Below are 17827 nucleotides of genomic sequence, written 5' to 3' on the forward strand. Positions count from 1 at the left end.
AAATCCCTAAAGTAGTTTTACATTACTATACATCTCTGCCTTGTATGTCTAATGCAAAGCAGTCCAGTTTACAGACAGAACTTATGGTACTTCCTAGCCAAATCCCAGAGTAGTTAACTTGGCTCAGAGCACATTAGTGAACCAAAAAGCAATTTTCAACACTCCTAGCAACTGCATTATTAAAATTTAAGTCTGTAAATAGAGGAACTTTAAAAAAAAAACTGCATCTGAACCTACCCTAGCTGTAATTTTTTTTTTTTTTTTTAAAAACACAACCTCTATGAATGTTACAGCTGCAGTACTGCAAGCAGAAGTAATGATATATTTTGTGCCTTAAACAAGGCAGATGATTTCAGGCAGTCATTAGCTGAGAAGGAAAGATCAAGGTGGCCTCCGGGAAGTTTTAGGAAGGAAAAGGAGATTATTCCATTTGCCTGGACAGAATCTGAAATAAAATCTCTACAAAGTGAAGAGGAAGTAGCCAGCAGAAAAGGAGACCTTAACACTGTTTACCGGAGAGGATTTTTTGTGACTGCCACAGTTGTGACAGACCCAGATTATTTTGCATTAATTCACTCATCATTATTGACAACTTGCAAGTAGCACACAAGAATAAGTCACACAGAAATCCAATGTAGGTGCAAGACCCACCTTTATTTGCCCATGGTAGGACTGAATCCTACGCTCACTTTATTCAGCAAGAGAGAGATAAGAGAACTCACTCATGCAGGAACCTGTCCAACACAGGTCTTCAGCTACCCTTAGCTCTAATATAATCCCTCTTCCTCCTTACTCTTACATCTGCTACTTTTAAACAGTATTTCCAGGGCGGGGGATTAAATCAAAACTAGTAATACTATGTGTAGGTTAAGCACTACCAAACAATCATCTTCTACCCAAGTTTAAAAAAAAAAAAAAATACTGTAGTTTCTAGAATGCTGCATTGTTAGGACAGTATTTCAGGATAAGGCTTCCACTTATAGTTCGATCCTGCTTCTTCACATTACAGCAGTTTTCCTGTTCTCCCAGAAGAGAGATGGTTGCCATGTCAAAACACTCACTAATTTTATCTGGTCTAGCTAAGATATTTAAAACAGTTTTAAAAAAATATGCAAAAGGAGCACATTTGGACATTAATGATTAAACATTGGGTCACCGCAAGTTGTGTATTTACAGTAAAAAACAGATCAACTTTATTACATTTATAACCTTACATCAGCTGTTTCCAAACTGCTTCACAAAGGGATACCAAAAGCACCCTTACAAGTAAGGCATTGCACTGCCACAGTAAAAACAAGTTCACAGTAATTTAACTTCTATACCTTGGTTAAAATGGGAGCTTTTCATCCTACTTTTTCAGGCATTTAAACAAGTATTTATACATGAGATGCTGAAATTACTTATGAAACACTGTTTAAGATTGTTAAAAGTGTAAACCAATTAGTTTTCACATGAGAAATTTAATATAACTTAAATTTTAAAACAGAGGAATCTTTCATATGGCCTGAAATGCTGCCAATAAATACAATTAAAATTCTTTAGTCCAACACTGAAATATGTACTTCTGGCAGAGAGATGGCTCTACAAGTCTGTTTGGTACAGATTCCAGTAAGGTAGTAGAGATTATTCCATAAATAAAGAATCCTCTTCAACAGGGAAATCTTCTTTCCAGTTTTCCAACATGCCACCACAGTTTTTTTTCCTAAGTGGCAGTAATATCAGTAATCATGTCTTCAGTGGATGCTGAAAAGGGGGAAAAAATAAAAATTGATGCTTTTACCTATATTTCTGGCAAATAAGTTATCCAAAGTGTACTTTACCTTTAATATTTTTATTAAATAAATTTGGAGTTTATTTTAGAACAGATTTACTTTGCTTACAAATATAGACAGGTTTCAGAGTAGACAGTTTCTTAAAGCTTGCACCTTTTTAGACTTCTAGTAATACAAAGTTAATGAATAATTAAATGTCTTCAACTTCAGTGCAAACATTCTCTGCTGACAGACTAATCTTTCCAGCATCTCTGCCGCAAACATTCAGTCCAGGAAGTCAAGTTCAGGAATTTCTCCCAGGTTTGTCCCAGCAGCAAGCATTCTTCATTTATGGGACAAAATACCAGTTACTTCTCAAAAACAATTTTTATAAGCCTTATGAAATGGAGACTCAGTTTAATTCAGATGCAAACATCACTACTCCTACTCAAGGGCCAGGGGGGGAAAAGAACATACTATGTATAAGGTGAAGCTTACTACCCTGAATCTTATGTAATTCACAAAAAGAAAAGGAGTACTTGTGGCACCTTAGAGACTAACAAATTTATTAGAGCATAAGCTTTCGTGAGCTACAGCTCACGATGAAGTGAGCTGTAGCTCACGAAAGCTTATGCTCTAATAAATTTGTTAGTCTCTAAGGTGCCACAAGTACTCCTTTTCTTTTTGTGAATACAGACTAACACGGCTGCTACTCTGAAACCTGTCATTATGTAATTCAGTTTGTGTTCTGTGGTGTACTCACTGATGCAATTAGACAAAAAGCTATTTGAAGCAGACACCTGCTATTTATTTGGCAGAGCTCATTTATTACACAGTGCCACGTATACCGGACTTTATAAATGTAACTAATAAACTTGGCTCCATATAAGTAACTAAAAAAAAAAAAAAAAAAAAACAGAAGCCACAAATGAAACCCATTTCAAAGAATAGGACTTGGTGAATATGAAATCTAGTTAAAATTCAGGGAACTTTTCTACCTTTCATTTGAAGTAAGATTTGATTGAACTCATGTTCATTGAAGTAGGCTAAATTTGCAAAGATACCACCTACTTGTTTTACCTATATGGATAGTTCTAATCCATTTTATACAAAACTTCTTTTAACCCCTTTGAAAATCCTAACCTAGATCCTTTGAGTCAGGAACTGTGCTGTTTGAGACCTCTGGGTGCTGTAATAACAATCTTTAGATAAAAAAAAAAACAGCCATATGTTATAAGTTTTCTTTCAAAGCATTCCATTTCTGTAGTGCAAGTATAAATCTAATAACTAAGATTCACAAATTATTTCTCCTTCAGCTCAAAATCTGTCCACTGCCACAAGCCAAGATACTGAACTTCTGAAGTTTAGTGACAGCCACCTCCTGAAGCAAACAAACGCAAGTCATTTGGTCATGAAAGCTTTTCCTAATTGCAGTTATAGTCAATGATAAACTTGCACCAAGTAACCTGTCGGAGCAATACTGAGCTGTCCCCTTATCTCCTGCTCTCGGTTTTACATAAAGCAGCAGGCCAGCTCCACTTTCCTGCAAGTTGCGTCCCCACCTATAAGGTTTCCTCTCAGAATTCAGAAGAGCCAGTAGAGAGAAAGGAAATGAAGACTAATTTTTCATCTATGCAGCATTTTTAGCAAACAAGAACTTGTTGGGGGTGGGGGGTCAAATTCAAGACCCTCTTCCCGCTCAGAAATCGAGGCATAATAACCCCACAGCTACAGCACCCCCTGATGCCAGCGGGCACGGCCTGGGGCCGGAAGAGGGGCGTCCCTCGGGCGGGGGCACTGGCATCCACTCCCACCCTCCTCCGGCCCCGGGGGCGCTGCCCCCTTCTCCCCATGTCATTGCCATCGCCGCGTCTCCTTGTTTCCTTGACTTTGAAGCCGTGTTTGGTCCCACCTGGCGGCGCGGAGCTCAGACGGGCTGAGGGCGGGCAGCGGGCTGGAGCTCCATGGCGGCGGCCGGGGGAGCGGAGGAGAAGACGGTGGAGATGCGGGTGCTCAGCCCCCTCACCAGCCCCCGCAGCAGGCTGTCCCCGCGGCCCTTGGGCGGGCCCAGGCCCACGTCGTCGCGCAGCTCGGCGGGCGGCACCTCCAGGTTGCCCGCGTACCAGAACACCCACCAGATGAGGCTGAGGAAGATGCCGATGCCGCCCGCGTAAATGAGCAGGTCCGAGAAGAAAAGGTTGGCGAAAACCCCCGTCAGCAGCACGACCAGGCCCAGCGCGTCGAAAGCCAGGGCCAGCCAGAAGGCGGCCACGCAGCGGCCCAGCCCGCCAGGCGCTGCCATGGCGAGGGGACTGGGAATAGCCCGGGCCGGCTGCGCCTCAGGGCGGGCGCGGGCGCGGCCGCGCGCACACACACACCTGAGCGAGGACACGCCCCTCTACCCCTGAGGAGGAGAGAAATCTCCCCGCCCCCCTCCCCTCAGGTAAAGGGACACGCCCCTTTCTACGTCTCCCCGCGCCTGGGAAGAGGACACGCCGCTTTCCCTGCGCTAGGCAGTCGCGAGCGCTCCCACGCGCACCCCGCTCCTCGAGGGCGGGAGCTGCGCGCCCCCTTCGCGCTGCAGCTGCTCCTGGTGCGAGGGGCCTCTGCAGAGTGGGTGCACCTGCCTGTCTTCCCTCTCCCCACTCGCTTCTTGCGGGGCTTGGCCCGGCCCTGGGGACTTGCTCACCCTGTCAGGCAGCCCCAGCACCCACCCTCAGTCCTTCCAGCCAGCTCCCGCGGGGGCCGGGTGCTAGACGAGCCTATTCATCCTATTGCCCTATCCCCACTGACGTCACTACACCACCTCCTGCCCTGCAGGCAGGGAAGCAGGGTACAGACCCAGAGGAGCACTTTGAAGCAGACACACCCCATCCAGTCCTGTCCCTCCCCTTCAGGATTTTGGCTCAGATGGAGCTGAGCTGTTTTAAATCTATACACAGATACCTAGGCCAGGCCCAGGGAAAGCCAGCTCTGACTAAGCACAGCTCTTAGCCTTCCTACAACAGCTTGCACAGATAGTGGGGATGGTGCACTTCGGGTTGCCAGGCATCTGCTAAAAGTCTGGTTGGCCGCCACGGCCGGCTCCTGGAAGCAGCCAGCATATATCTCTGGCTACTAGGCGTAGGGGCAGCCAGGGGCCCTCCGGGGGGCCGCCCTGCGTGCCAGGAACTGCAGCCACTGGGGGCTACGGGGGTGGCACTTGCATGGAGCTTCCTTGCCACCTCTGCTTGTAGCAGAGGTAAGCACACTTTAATCTAGCTAGTACACAGAATCGTAATAGCATAAATGTGGTAGCATAGGCTTCAGCATGGACTAGCAAGATGCCAACGTACCCACAGTCCCTGTCTGGCTTGTACTTAAACACACTTTACTTTGCTGTGAAGAACATACTAAAGTTCTTGAGTGTTTCCTCTAATGCCTTTTCCTTATGAAAAAGTGCACTTGCTTAAAAAGAGCAGTGTGGTAGCTTAACTAAAGGCAATTACACTGTGTGCGGTTTCCAAGGAGAAAAGTAAAGGAGGCTAGCATAGACATCCTGACTTTGCTGAGGAGGTCACAGTATAGGCAGGGAGCTGTGTGTGTGCGCTATAGAGACCGCAGGGAGGAGGAAGAGAGATGGGGGCTCTAGCCCAGAGCAGTGACAGCTGGGAGCCCAGAGGGGGGATACAGCTGCAGTTGCCCTGAACTGTTACAGTGCCTACACCATGTAGTGGTGCAATGTGAAGACACTTCCCCCTCTGTGCAGAATGTTTAAGTCTCCCAACTGTTGGTTTCTATTAATCCTTCTTGGAAAGGTCAAAATATAGCTTGATTTAAGTTAGTAGTTCTTTGTAACTTCAGGACTGTATTTGCATATTTATCACATTAGCTGGCTCAAAACAGAAGCTTTATTTTTTAATACAAAGGCAAAAAGATTAAAACATTAGAACCAAGTAACATTGAGGTGATCTTTACATCTTTTTCAGTTCGCCTTTGGCATTGTAGTAGTTGGCACAAAAGATAAAAAGTTACATGAATTTGACACCATTTTAAAAAAGTGTTTCATTCATACACTGGAAGTGCATTCAGCTCTGGATTTTCTTGGATATTTTCTTCTCAGAAGCCCATTATATCTGATTGGCATCCACACAATTCCTGTGATGAGAAACATCAGTCCAATGAAAAGACACAGGCCCCAGGGCATATGGGACACTTACATATTTAAAGTACAATGCAGTGAGGATGATACCACCAAAAAAAGACCAGTCCTCCAATGGCAATGCGTGTAATGGGCTTGTTATAATAAGTCCATGGACTTTTATCTCTGACCAAAAAACTGTGTTCACTTGTCATCATTCTCACAAAAGCTGGAGAATCAGCAGCAGGTAAAACCACTTCTTCATTGGGGAGTGGTTTTATTACAGACATTATACCACAGGATGTTTTTCTGGGGGGAGGGGGAGGGAAGAGTTGAATCACCAGAAAAAAAAAAGTTGTAAATGTGATGGTTCTGTTTCAAAAGCAACAGCAAAAATTCCAATTAAGAATCTACAGTAAAATATCTGTGGTTAAGTCACAAGATTGAAAGCCAGTGTATGTGGGTCCACCCATCCCACAGATTTCATTGCATTTCTGAACTTTAAAGTAGCTCCAGGTGCAACAACTACTGATTTGATTGTAGAGTCACATTTTCCTCTTTAAAAAAATATTCTGTCTCTTATGGTGTGTGACATACCTTTTATGAAGGGGGTTGGAGGAGATGAGTGTAACTGAATATACAGAGGAAACAGTCAAATTGTGGCAAATATTATCCAAATTCTTGAATGTAGTACATGTCCCTTAATAATAATAATCACTACATGAGTGACATCAGATTATCTAAATAAATTCCATGTTCTCCATTCCATTTGGATAAGAAAATAGCTGTTGAGAACAACCAAAGTTTAGAACCATACACTGACATCAGTAGGAGTTCTTAGGACAGTATACAGCCCTTCAAGAAAAACTGCACCCATTTTGCTCAGGTCAGAAATATGAGCATATACTGGCTGAAAGGCCAAATTGGGTGAGGTCATATGTGCCACAACAGGTACTACAAGAACTGATGTGAAAGACATCAGTTCAGTCTTACTGGAAAAATTGACTAAAATGACAGATTTGTCTCCATGACATTTCTGATTATAGGCACCAAAACACACTCTCAGAGTTATAAGATCTAATAATTTGCTGTGAAAACAGTTTAAATGTTGACTAGTTGTATTTACTTTCAGAGAATTTTTTTTTATTGGATAGGACTCAATTAAATCTTTGATTTATCTTCCCTAGGTAATACAAAAACCCTCTAGGAGCTAATCAGTATGTTTGTGTTCTGGTCCTTTCAGGTGCACACAGGTATACAATGGTCTCTGTAGGTTACTATGAAAGAAAATGAAGTGTACAGAACCATAGACAGATGGGTAAATACACAGTTGGAATCAATATAAAAGGCTATGGTCTCATAAGTGTTGCATCATTAACAGTTCATTAACCATTATGAAAAACTATAGGAAAGCAAGAAGCCTTTTTATAGCAAGAGATGAGCATTCTTCATAATGCTGCACTATTGAAGTTGTATTAATGTTTTATGATTGAGAAAATGTTTATTGAACTAAAATGCATTGCAATAGATGCAAATTGATTTGAGATCAAACACAAAGTATCTGCAGAGCATTAAAAAGATACTTATCCTCAAAATTTAAGCCTCTAGTTCAATGGATACTAATACCATTAGATTCTCTAAGTGCTACTATAATACAAAAAAAATGAGTTTTTATTATATCTGTTAGGATCCAGTTTCATGATTCTTTTCTCTTGCCAAAGTTGATCACTTCACAAGCACTTGAAGTTCTTCAAAGAGCTGCATCCCTTACCCTCCGCTAGATTTTTGTGAAGTCACCCCTTGTAATAGGAGAAAGAACTATGAACTCGGATTCTGCTTCTTTCAAGTATCTTTTATGACCTCACTACAGATCAGAGGTGAAATTCTAACTCCATTGAATTCCAAGTCAAAGTTCCCATTGACTTCAGTGGGGCCAGGATTTCACCCCATATCTTACTTGTGCAAGCTATATTCAGAATGTTGATCTGCTGCATTTTCAAGTCTTTCAGCATTGCTTGTAGAACCACAAATCCAAATAAGTGATAAATCTCACTCCAGTGGGTTGATTTCGAACTAGTTTAAGTGTTAAGAAAATTAACAGTCTTAAAGCATCTGCTATTTACTTAACAGCAAACAAGTTGCATGTTTTATTTTATTAATTGGCAATATAGGAACATTGGGGGAAGGCACTTGAAAAATATCTATGCTTTTTCACACTAGAGCCATATACGTGCCAAGTATTGTGAATTCATATGTAGAATATTCATATTTAGAAATGTTCACACTGTCAAGTCTCTTTAAAGTATTTTACCCAAATAAATAGATACATTTCCAAGAGAGACCCTTAAATATTTAATCTAAGAGTATTACTTCTAAGGCTTTAGGACATTTTGACATTAAGTTTAAGAGGTACTTCCAGTCTACAAACAATTATTTAAGTAATAGATGTAAAACTACACTTTTATTGCCAAAAAGAAAAACAAGCACTTATAAGGGAAAAAACCCATCTTCCTAAAGTAAGTGTTGCTTTGTGCCAAAAATGTAACTTCAAAACCAGTGGCATAAGTAATTTGAAATCTAGTCCAGTCTTAATTAATTCAGTGGTAATATAGTCTTCTAATATTAATACCAGTTTACTTGTATCTGAGAACTAGGACAAAGAAAGACTTCTTTTTTTTTAAAGGAAGATATAAGAATAAAAGAGCTTATTCTTTCACCATGAAATGTTCTTTGTTCTAATCTCTCCCCCGTCCAACCCCTCAACATCCCCACAGATAGTCAAGGGTCAACGCTCATTCACACAGAACTGTGGCTCAAAATTAAAAATATTAACTGACATGAAATTTGTTGATGATTATTTTTGGGGATGGCTTTTCATTATGCTCTCCATGAAACCTGGCTCTATTTCCCAGGCATTGGCTCCCATCATGTTGTTTGAAGTTTTAGGTGGCTTCAACAGTTTATCTCCCTGGATCCTTAGGCCTCCATTGGACTGTTCTCCAGGCTGCCTACAATCCTGTCGCCCCTGCTCCGTATCTACAGGCTGGAGTCCAGTTCTTGCTCCTCAACTTCCTGTTGCTTAGCTCCATGGAACAGGGCAGGGATCACACACTGCAATTTAGTTAATTCTTCCCTGTGTGGAAAGCTGCAGAATAAAACACAGCTTCATAGAATATCTGTAGGGCACAGGGAGAATAAATGGGTCATGTGCCTGGCTGCAGCAAAATGGTTAATTTCATGACAGGGATTCTAAAATCCATCATATCATCATATTTATACTGGGAAAATATCAAATTATGTCAACGGGGGAGTACACAGACCCTTGAATGAGATGAATGGGGCAAGTTGCCTCTCTCAGAGCTACTGATTAAGGTTCTCTGCAGATGTAGACCAGAGTTACTTCGAAATGAAAAAAAACCCAGTAACCCCCCACCCCCCCAATCTCCCACAAGGCAAGCCCAGGGCAACCCCCCTCTTCAACAGTCACTTATTGTATCTAGAAGGATAACACACAGAGATAAGATTGATAACATTTTTTTACTTAGGGCATGGCTACACTTGCAGATGTAAAGCGCTGTGAGTTAAACCAACCCTTGGAGACCGCAGCAGGGAAAGCGCTGCAGTGTGTTCACATTGTCAGCTGCAAGTGCACTGGCGTGGCCACATTTGCAGCACTTGCAGCAGCATTGGGAGCGGTGCATTTTGGGCAGCTAACCCATAGATCACCTCTTCCCATTTGGTATTGTGGCTTGTGGGGAGGGAAGGGGAGGTATGGGGCATTCTGTGTCCTGTCCCAATGCCCTGTGATGCATTGCTTCGCATCCCAGCAATCCCTGTGCTTCCGTCCACATTTGGCCCCATCTTTCAACAGTTTTTGTACTGTGCGCTCTATCTTCCCTTTCAATCAAACAGTGAGGAGTCCAAGGGTGATGTAGACTCGCATAACGCATACAACATGAGATTGCTTGTGTCATTCATGGACATGCTTACTACCGTGGAATGCCGCTTTTGGGCTTGGGAAACAAGCACTGAGTGGTGAGATCACATCGACATGCAAGTCTGGAATGACGAGCAGTGGCTGCAGGGCTTTCAGATGAGAAAAGCCACTTTCATGGGACTGTGTGATGAGCTCGCCCCCACCCTGCGGTACAAGGACACGAGACTGAGAGCTGCCCTGCTGGTGGAGAAGTGGATGGCTATTGCAATCAGGAAGCTGGCAAGTCCAGATAGCTACCAATTGGTCGCTAACCAGTTTGGAGTGGGAAAGTTGACCATTGGAATCGTGTTGATGCAAGTTTGCAGGGCCGTTAATCGCATCCTGCTCAGAAGAACCATGACACTGGGTAACGTGCATGACATTGTGGCTGGCTTTGCACAACTAACTGCAGAGGAGAGATAGATGGGACGCATATTCCAATTCTGGCATCAGCCCACCTAGCCTCCGAGTACGTTAATTGGAAGGGGAATTTCTCTATGGTTCTCCAGGCACTTGTGGATCACCACGGGCATTTCATTGACATTGCTTCAACAACAGGCTGAGTCGGTGCAGAATGACTGTGGAGTGTGCTTTTGGCTGTTTAAAGGGCTGCTGGTGCTGTCTGTATGGGAAGCTGGACCTGGCCAATGACAACATCCCCATGGTTATATCTGTGTGCTGTACTCTCCATAACATTTGTGAAGGGAACGGTGAAAGATTCACTCAGGCATGGACCTTGGAGGTTCAACACCTGGAGGCGAATTTGAACAGCCAGAGAACAGGGTTATTAGAGGGGCCCAGCGCGGGGCTGCAAGAATTAGGGATGCCTTGAGGGAGCAATTTGAGGCTGAAAGTCACCAGTAATGTTTGGTGCCCTGCATGGGAGTGAAGTGCCATGGTTCCAATGTTAGTAGGAATCTGTGTTTGCTACATATGATGCACTGACTTGCCGTGTGTGTTGCTTTCATGATCTACAGTATCTTTTACTTAATGCAATAATAAAGAATGTTTTCAAAGCCAAAAAATTCATTTATTGAAAAGAAAATTCATTTATTGAAAAGAAACACAACTGCTTGGGAAACAGAAAGGGCACGATAGTTCTGTGCTGTGTGGGACGAGGGAAGGGGTGGTGTGGGGATGAGACAATAACAGATTTGCATATGTCCTGTTACCATACTCAGCCTTTCCGTCCGGAGTGCCATGCGATGAGTGCTGCAGTTCAGGCTGGCTAAAATGCATGGTGATGGGGGTTGAGTGCAGTGGGTAAGGGTCGTAGTTTGCAGGGCTGGGTGGTGAAGCTGCAGGTGTTGGAGGCAGCTGGTGGCGATAAGAACCCGGATGTTGGGGAAAGTGGGTTGGAGGTGACATGGGGGCACAAGGGAAAGAGTTTTGGGACAAGGACTGCAGGCCAGAGTGGGCGCAGAAGTGCTTCCCCTGCATTGCTACGAGCACCTGTATCGAGTCCGCTTGGCGCTCCATGATGCTTAGCAGCTACTCTGTGCTTTGGTGCCGGCGATCCGCATTCCGCTGTCGGACCCTCCTTTCACTCTCCTGCCACTCCTGCGCTTTTGATTTTCATGAAGGGACTGCTGCATTACTTCATGCAGCATGTCCTCTTTGCTTGTATGTGGCCACTTCCTGATTCTTTGGAGTCTTTTGGCCATTGATAACAAGGATGGCTGGGATCTCAAGGCTACATATGTAAAGCCAAAATGCAACACTTAACAGAGGCAGCATTGTTCACACCAGATAGAGCAATGATTTGGCCATACTTAAAGACAAGCACAGTGTACACAATAGCAGAAATTGCTCATCCCAAACCGAGCGCACACAACCCTCAGGAGTCCCAAAATGGTGAGTAAGCACAGGGGGAAGGGGGACTTATTGTTTCACAGCTGTACTGCCCTCTGGGGTTCTGTGCTTTGGGGAGAGCAAATATCTGCAGGGGGCTCCTACACTGAACACTGTCCCCACATTTTCCACAGGAGTTTGTCCTGGAAGATATCTTGCTGCTGAGGGTGACCTGGGAAGCAAGGGCGGGTCTTCTACTACAATGCGGCTTCCACCCTGGCAAATATGCAGCTTTCCGGTGTGCAGCAATGGTCCCCCAGGCCATCACGGCACAGTGGCACGGACATGTTAGCCTTACTGCGACAAGGAGCACAGTAGCTCTGCCAAGGAATTTGTGCAAGCGGATTGCCCAGCTTCTGCATGAGACCATGGAAGAGATCACTGAGGCCGATTACTGCGATGTGAGAGAGCACATCAACGCTCTATTCCACATTTAGGCATGCATGCAGCCCTAACCCTCCTCACCCCAAGAGCCCTCACCAAACAACTTCCTTCCCAAAATAAAAGCCGCTTACCAGGCACCTCCTCTGGTGTTTGTCCTTCCCCAAGCACTGTCCGCTGCAACTGGCTACCTTCCTCCTGGCTTGAAAACAGCTCCTCGCTGCATGCATCTAGGAATGCCGGGCTGTCTCCCTCCTCCTCAGAACCCTCGCTCCCGCTTTCTTCCGCCTCCTGCCTTGTTGAACTGGGCTCTGAAGTGTCCATGGTGGTCTTTGGGGTGGAGGTGGGATCGCCCCCAAGTATTGCATCCAGCTCTTTGTGAAAACGGCAGGTCGCGGGGGCAGCACCAGGGCAGCGGTTTGCCTCACAGGCTTGTGGTAGGTATTCTGCAGCTCCTTCACTTTAACCGTGCACTGCATTGCATCCCGGTCATGGCCCCTTTCCATCATGTCCCTTGATATCTGCTCAAAGGTATTTAAAATAGCTGGAGCACCGCTGGGATTGGACAGCTTCCTCCCCCATAAACACTGATGAGGTCTAGCACCTCACTGTTGCTCCATACTGGGGATCGCCTGGTGCGTGGAGGCATGGTCACCTGGAAAGATTCGCTGAGAGCACTCCACGCCTGGCTGAGCAAACAGGAAGGGGATTTTCAACATTCCCAGAGAATTTAAAGGGCGGGTCTGACGGTTGGTCACCGGAGGGCAGGGCAGTAGAGTTCAAAGTGATGACCAGAGTGGCTAGAACAGGCATTGTGGGACACTTCTGGAGGCCTATCAGAGCACAATAACACCAGGGTGTTCACACTGGCGCTGCGGCGCTCCAGATGTGGTGCAGCAAAAGTTATGCTTCTTGTGGAGGTGGATTACCAGGAGTGCGCCAGCCGCGGAGTCCAGGCACTCTACGTGCCTTGCCAGTGTGAATGCGTCATAAGTTAGGGCACCTGGGGCTGCTTTAATGCACTCTAACTCGCAAGTGTAGCCAAGTCCTTAGACTGCGGAAGTGTGAACACTGTAGTATCTTTAGCTGGACACAGAAACATTTAACATTAGGTATCTGAGTGTATTGTGATAATAATGCAAAATGTTAGGCCCATGTAAAAAAAACCTGGCAGATTACTTTTTCTGGCAACTGGCCAATCCATAAAAAGAATGGCCAGGCCAGTCAAATGCCAGCCAGATGGTACCCTAATATGGACCAATGACACTCAGCTAATGTTTGAGGTTTTCTCTGTAACATCAGAGCTACAAACATTTTTATTTTAAATTAAAGATCAGATTCTGGAGCATAATTGGCAGCAAAAATTTCATGGCCTCAGAATCATATAATACACAGGGCCCTGCTAAAAGCCTTATCAATTCTGGGCTAGAATGTGATAGGAGTCCCGATCTTTTCAAGGCTGAGGACAGTATTCTGTCAGAGGCAGGGTCTGAGGTGGATTAGCCATAATTAGTTAACATGGGATTAAGAGGAGTTATTGAGAGAGGACTAAGGTGCAATTATCATATTTGGAATTAATAGAGTAGTTGATGCCCTCTGATGATGGGCTGGAATGGAAACTGCCAGTGGCTTTGCAGTTCATGGGTCACAGAAAATTGGTAACAAGGAAGAAACAGGCTTAATTTTCTAATACAGTAGTTGGAAAAGGCTTTGAGAGCCTCAGAAAGCATTGAAGGATGCAAAGTATTAAACAGTTCAGGGTATCTACGCAAAGAGACAAAAAAACTGGTTTAGATGGTTATTTCCTTCCACTTACAGCAAATATAGAATGTGATCATTCATATCATTCATATATTCATTCTATAGAATGTGCCTCATACTGGGAATGAGGGGCGATCAACAGGTTATCTCAAGTGCTTATATACAAATGCACAAAGCCTTGGAAACAAGCAGGGAGAACTGGAGGTCCTGGTGATGTCAAGGAATTATGACGTGATTGGAATAACAGAGACTTGGTGGGATAACTCACATGACTGGAGTACAGTCATGGATGGTTATAAACTGTTCAGGAAGGACAGGCAGGGCAGAAAAGGTGGGGGAGTAGCACTGTATGTAAGGGAGCAGTATGACTGCTCAGAGCTCCGGTACGAAACTGTGGAAAAACCTGAGTGTCTCTGGATTAAGTTTAGAAGTGTGTGCAACAAGAGTGATGTCATGGTGGGAGTCTGCTATAGACCACCGGACCAGGGGGATGAGGTGGATGAGGCTTTCTTCCGGCAACTCACGGAAGCTACTAGATCGCATGCCCTGATTCTCATGGGTGACTTTAATTTTCCTGATATCTGCTGGGAGAGCAATACAGCGGTGCATAGACAATCCAGGAAGTTTTTGGAAAGCGTAGGGGACAATTTCCTGGTGCAAGTGCTAGGGGAGCCAACTAGGGGGAGCGCTTTTCTTGACCTGCTGCTCACAAACCGGGTAGAATTAGTGGGGGAAGCAAAAGTGGATGGGAATCTGGGAGGCAGTGACCATGAGTTGGTTGAGTTCAGGATCCTGACGCAGGGAAGAAAGGTAAGCAGCAGGATACGGACCCTGGACTTCAGGAAAGCAGACTTTGACTCCCTCAGGGAACAGATGGCCAGGATCCCCTGGGGGACTAACATGAAAGGGAAGGGAGTCCAGGAGAGCTGGCTGTATTTCAAGGAATCCCTGTTGAGGTTACAGGGACAAACCATCCCGATGAGTCGAAAGAATAGTAAATATGGCAGGCGACCAGCTTGGCTTAATGGTGAAATCTTAGCGGATCTTAAACATAAAAAAGAAGCTTACAAGAAGTGGAAGGTTGGACATATGACCAGGGAAGAGTATAAAAATATTGCTCGGGCATGTAGGAAAGACATCAGGAGGGCCAAATCGCACCTGGAGCTGCAGCTAGCAAGAGATGTCAAGAGTAACAAGAAGGGTTTCTTCAGGTATGTTGGCAACAAGAAGAAAGCCAAGGAAAGCGTGGGCCCCTTACTGAATGAGGGAGGCAAGCTAGTGACAGAGGATGTGGAAAAAGCTAATGTACTCAATGCTTTTTTTGCCTCTGTTTTCACTAACAAGGTCAGCTCCCAGACTGCTGTGCTGGGCATCACAAAACGGGGAAGAGATGGCCAGCCCTCTGTAGAGATAGAGGTGGTTAGGGACTATTTAGAAAAGCTGGACGTGCACAAGTCCATGGGGCCGGACGAATTGCATCCGAGAGTGCTGAGGGAATTGGCGGCTGTGATTGCAGAGCCCTTGGCCATTATCTTTGAAAACTCGTGGCGAACGGGGGAAGTCCCGGATGACTGGAAAAAGGCTAATGTAGTGCCCATCTTTAAAAAAGGGAAGAAGGAGGATCCTGGGAACTACAGGCCGGTCAGCCTCACCTCAGTCCCTGGAAAAATCATGGAGCAGGTCCTCAAAGAATCAATCCTGAAGCACTTAGAGGAGAGGAAAGTGATCAGGAACAGTCAGCATGGATTCACCAAGGGAAGGTCATGCCTGACTAATCTAATCGCCTTTTATGATGAGATTACTGGTTCTGTGGATGAAGGGAAAGCAGTGGATGTATTGTTTCTTGACTTTAGCAAAGCTTTTGACACGGTCTCCCACAGCATTCTTGTCAGCAAGTTAAGGAAGTATGGGCTGGATGAATGCACTATAAGGTGGGTAGAAAGCTGGCTAGATTGTCGGGCTCAACGGGTAGTGATCAATGGCTCCATGTCTAGTTGGCAGCCGGTGTCAAGTGGAGTGCCCCAGGGGTCGGTCCTGGGGCCCGTTTTGTTCAATATCTTCATAAATGATCTGGAGGATGGTGTGGATTGCACTCTCAGCAAATTTGCGGATGATACTAAACTGGGAGGAGTGGTAGATACGCTGGAGGGGAGGGATAGGATACAGAAGGACCTAGACAAATTGGAAGATTGGGCCAAAAGAAATCTAATGAGGTTCAATAAGGATAAGTGCAGGGTCCTGCACTTAGGATGGAAGAATCCAATGCACCGCTACAGACTAGGGACCGAATGGCTCGGCAGCAGTTCTGCGGAAAAGGACCTAGGGGTGACAGTGGACGAGAAGCTGGATATGAGTCAGCAGTGTGCCCTTGTTGCCAAGAAGGCCAATGGCATTTTGGGATGTATAAGTAGGGGCATAGCGAGCAGATCGAGGGACGTGATCGTTCCCCTCTATTCGACACTGGTGAGGCCTCATCTGGAGTACTGTGTCCAGTTTTGGGCCCCACACTACAAGAAGGATGTGGATAAATTGGAAAGAGTACAGCGAAGGGCAACAAAAATGATTAGGGGTCTAGAGCACATGACTTACGAGGAGAGGCTGAGGGAGCTGGGATTGTTTAGTCTGCAGAAGAGAAGAATGAGGGGGGATTTGATAGCTGCTTTCAACTACCTGAAAGGGGGTTTCAAAGAGGATGGCTCTAGACTGTTCTCAATGGTAGCAGATGACAGAACGAGGAGTAATGGTCTCAAGTTGCAATGGGGGAGGTTTAGATTGGATATTAGGAAAAACTTTTTCACTAAGAGGGTGGTGAAACACTGGAATGCGTTACCTAGGGAGGTGGTAGAATCTCCTTCCTTAGAGGTTTTTAAGGTCAGGCTTGACAAAGCCCTGGCTAGGATGATTTAACTGGGACTTGGTCCTGCTTTGAGCAGGGGGTTGGACTAGATGACCTTCTGGGGTCCCTTCCAACCCTGATATTCTATGATTCTATGATTCTATCAGCTTTCAAAAAAGAATGGTCTGTTTTTTCAAATTATCTGTGTACTTTGGAAAATATTACATTAAAACTGACACAAATATTCTGAGGCTGCTGCTATCAATATACTGATAAGTTTCTGTCCAAATATCTGAATATCAGTCCACACCTCTCAGGGGAAAAGATACTGACAATTCAGGGAAGCTAGGATAAAAGCTGAATCCAGAACAGACAATAATGCTACCTTTCTCAGCCACAGGTCCCTCACTCACAGTTCCTTCATTGCACGTCATCAATGTGTTATGAATACAAACTGTAGTGTCCTTATTTTAGGCACAAGTGAGTTTTCTTTAAATGGGGTTTGGTACTATGTGAAACGTGAAGGCTCCTCATATACCTACTAAATAGATGAGAGGGTAATGTATGCAGCATTAGGTCTCCACTGCTGCAAACCATAGGTATCTGTCTTCCAGCCCATGCCTCCTTAGCAAGCTGCAGTGGTGAACTCATCTTCCATTCTTTGGAATGCAGCATTGTTAATCCATTCACTCTTTGCCTGAGCATCTTGTACATAGGTTTGGTTGCTGGGACTATTTTATTAATTATTTGTATTTCAGTAGTGCCTGGAGGCTTTTCATCAGGGCCACATTGTTCTAGGCATAGTACAAACAAAAACAGTCCCTGCCCTAAGAGCTTACTGTCTAAATAAGTAGCTTATTAACCAATGATTCTGCAACATCTGACCTTCCTTCCAGTGTGATCTGAGAGAAAATAGTAGTGTCTTATTGCTATGCCAATAAAACTAATTTTCTGAAAAACTAGGAAGTAGCCTAAAATACTAAATTCTAAATTTAATTTATATTCAGATATTCTTCTAATATGACAGATTGGTACTAAGAATCTAGGAGCACAATGCATATTGGTCCTTGCTCCTCTCTTTTTTTAAAAAAAAAAAAACTATACCAAAGTTAAAAGCACAGACCAAAGAGAGTAAGTGGAAGACAAAGAAA

The 17827-nt window shown here is 44.6% G+C and overlaps 1 protein-coding gene and 1 long non-coding RNA gene across 2 annotated transcripts; both read right to left on the reverse strand.

Annotated features, from left to right (window-relative positions):
• Positions 1 to 1152: 1152 nt before the first annotated feature.
• Positions 1153 to 3650, reverse strand: LOC122456153. The gene is made up of 2 exons (XR_006274844.1): positions 2895 to 3650; positions 1153 to 1743 (listed from the first exon to the last, which is right to left on the reverse strand). It is a non-coding gene; the product is annotated as an uncharacterized LOC122456153 (long non-coding RNA).
• Positions 3651 to 3678: 28 nt separating this feature from the next.
• Positions 3679 to 4053, reverse strand: LOC122456123 (transmembrane protein 238-like). The gene has a single exon (XM_043493939.1). It carries the CDS (start codon positions 4051 to 4053, stop codon positions 3679 to 3681), a length of 375 nt encoding a protein of 124 aa, XP_043349874.1.
• Positions 4054 to 17827: the final 13774 nt, after the last annotated feature.

This window comes from Dermochelys coriacea, chromosome 10 (assembly GCF_009764565.3).
Source record: "Dermochelys coriacea isolate rDerCor1 chromosome 10, rDerCor1.pri.v4, whole genome shotgun sequence".
NCBI classification, from domain to species: Eukaryota; Metazoa; Chordata; order Testudines; family Dermochelyidae; genus Dermochelys; species Dermochelys coriacea.

What these genes read in the sequence shown, in the direction of transcription:
- LOC122456123 (XM_043493939.1), bottom strand. Translation starts at nt 4,053, where the DNA reads ATGGCAGCGCCTGGCGGGCTGGGCCGCTGCGTGGCCGCCTTCTGGCTG.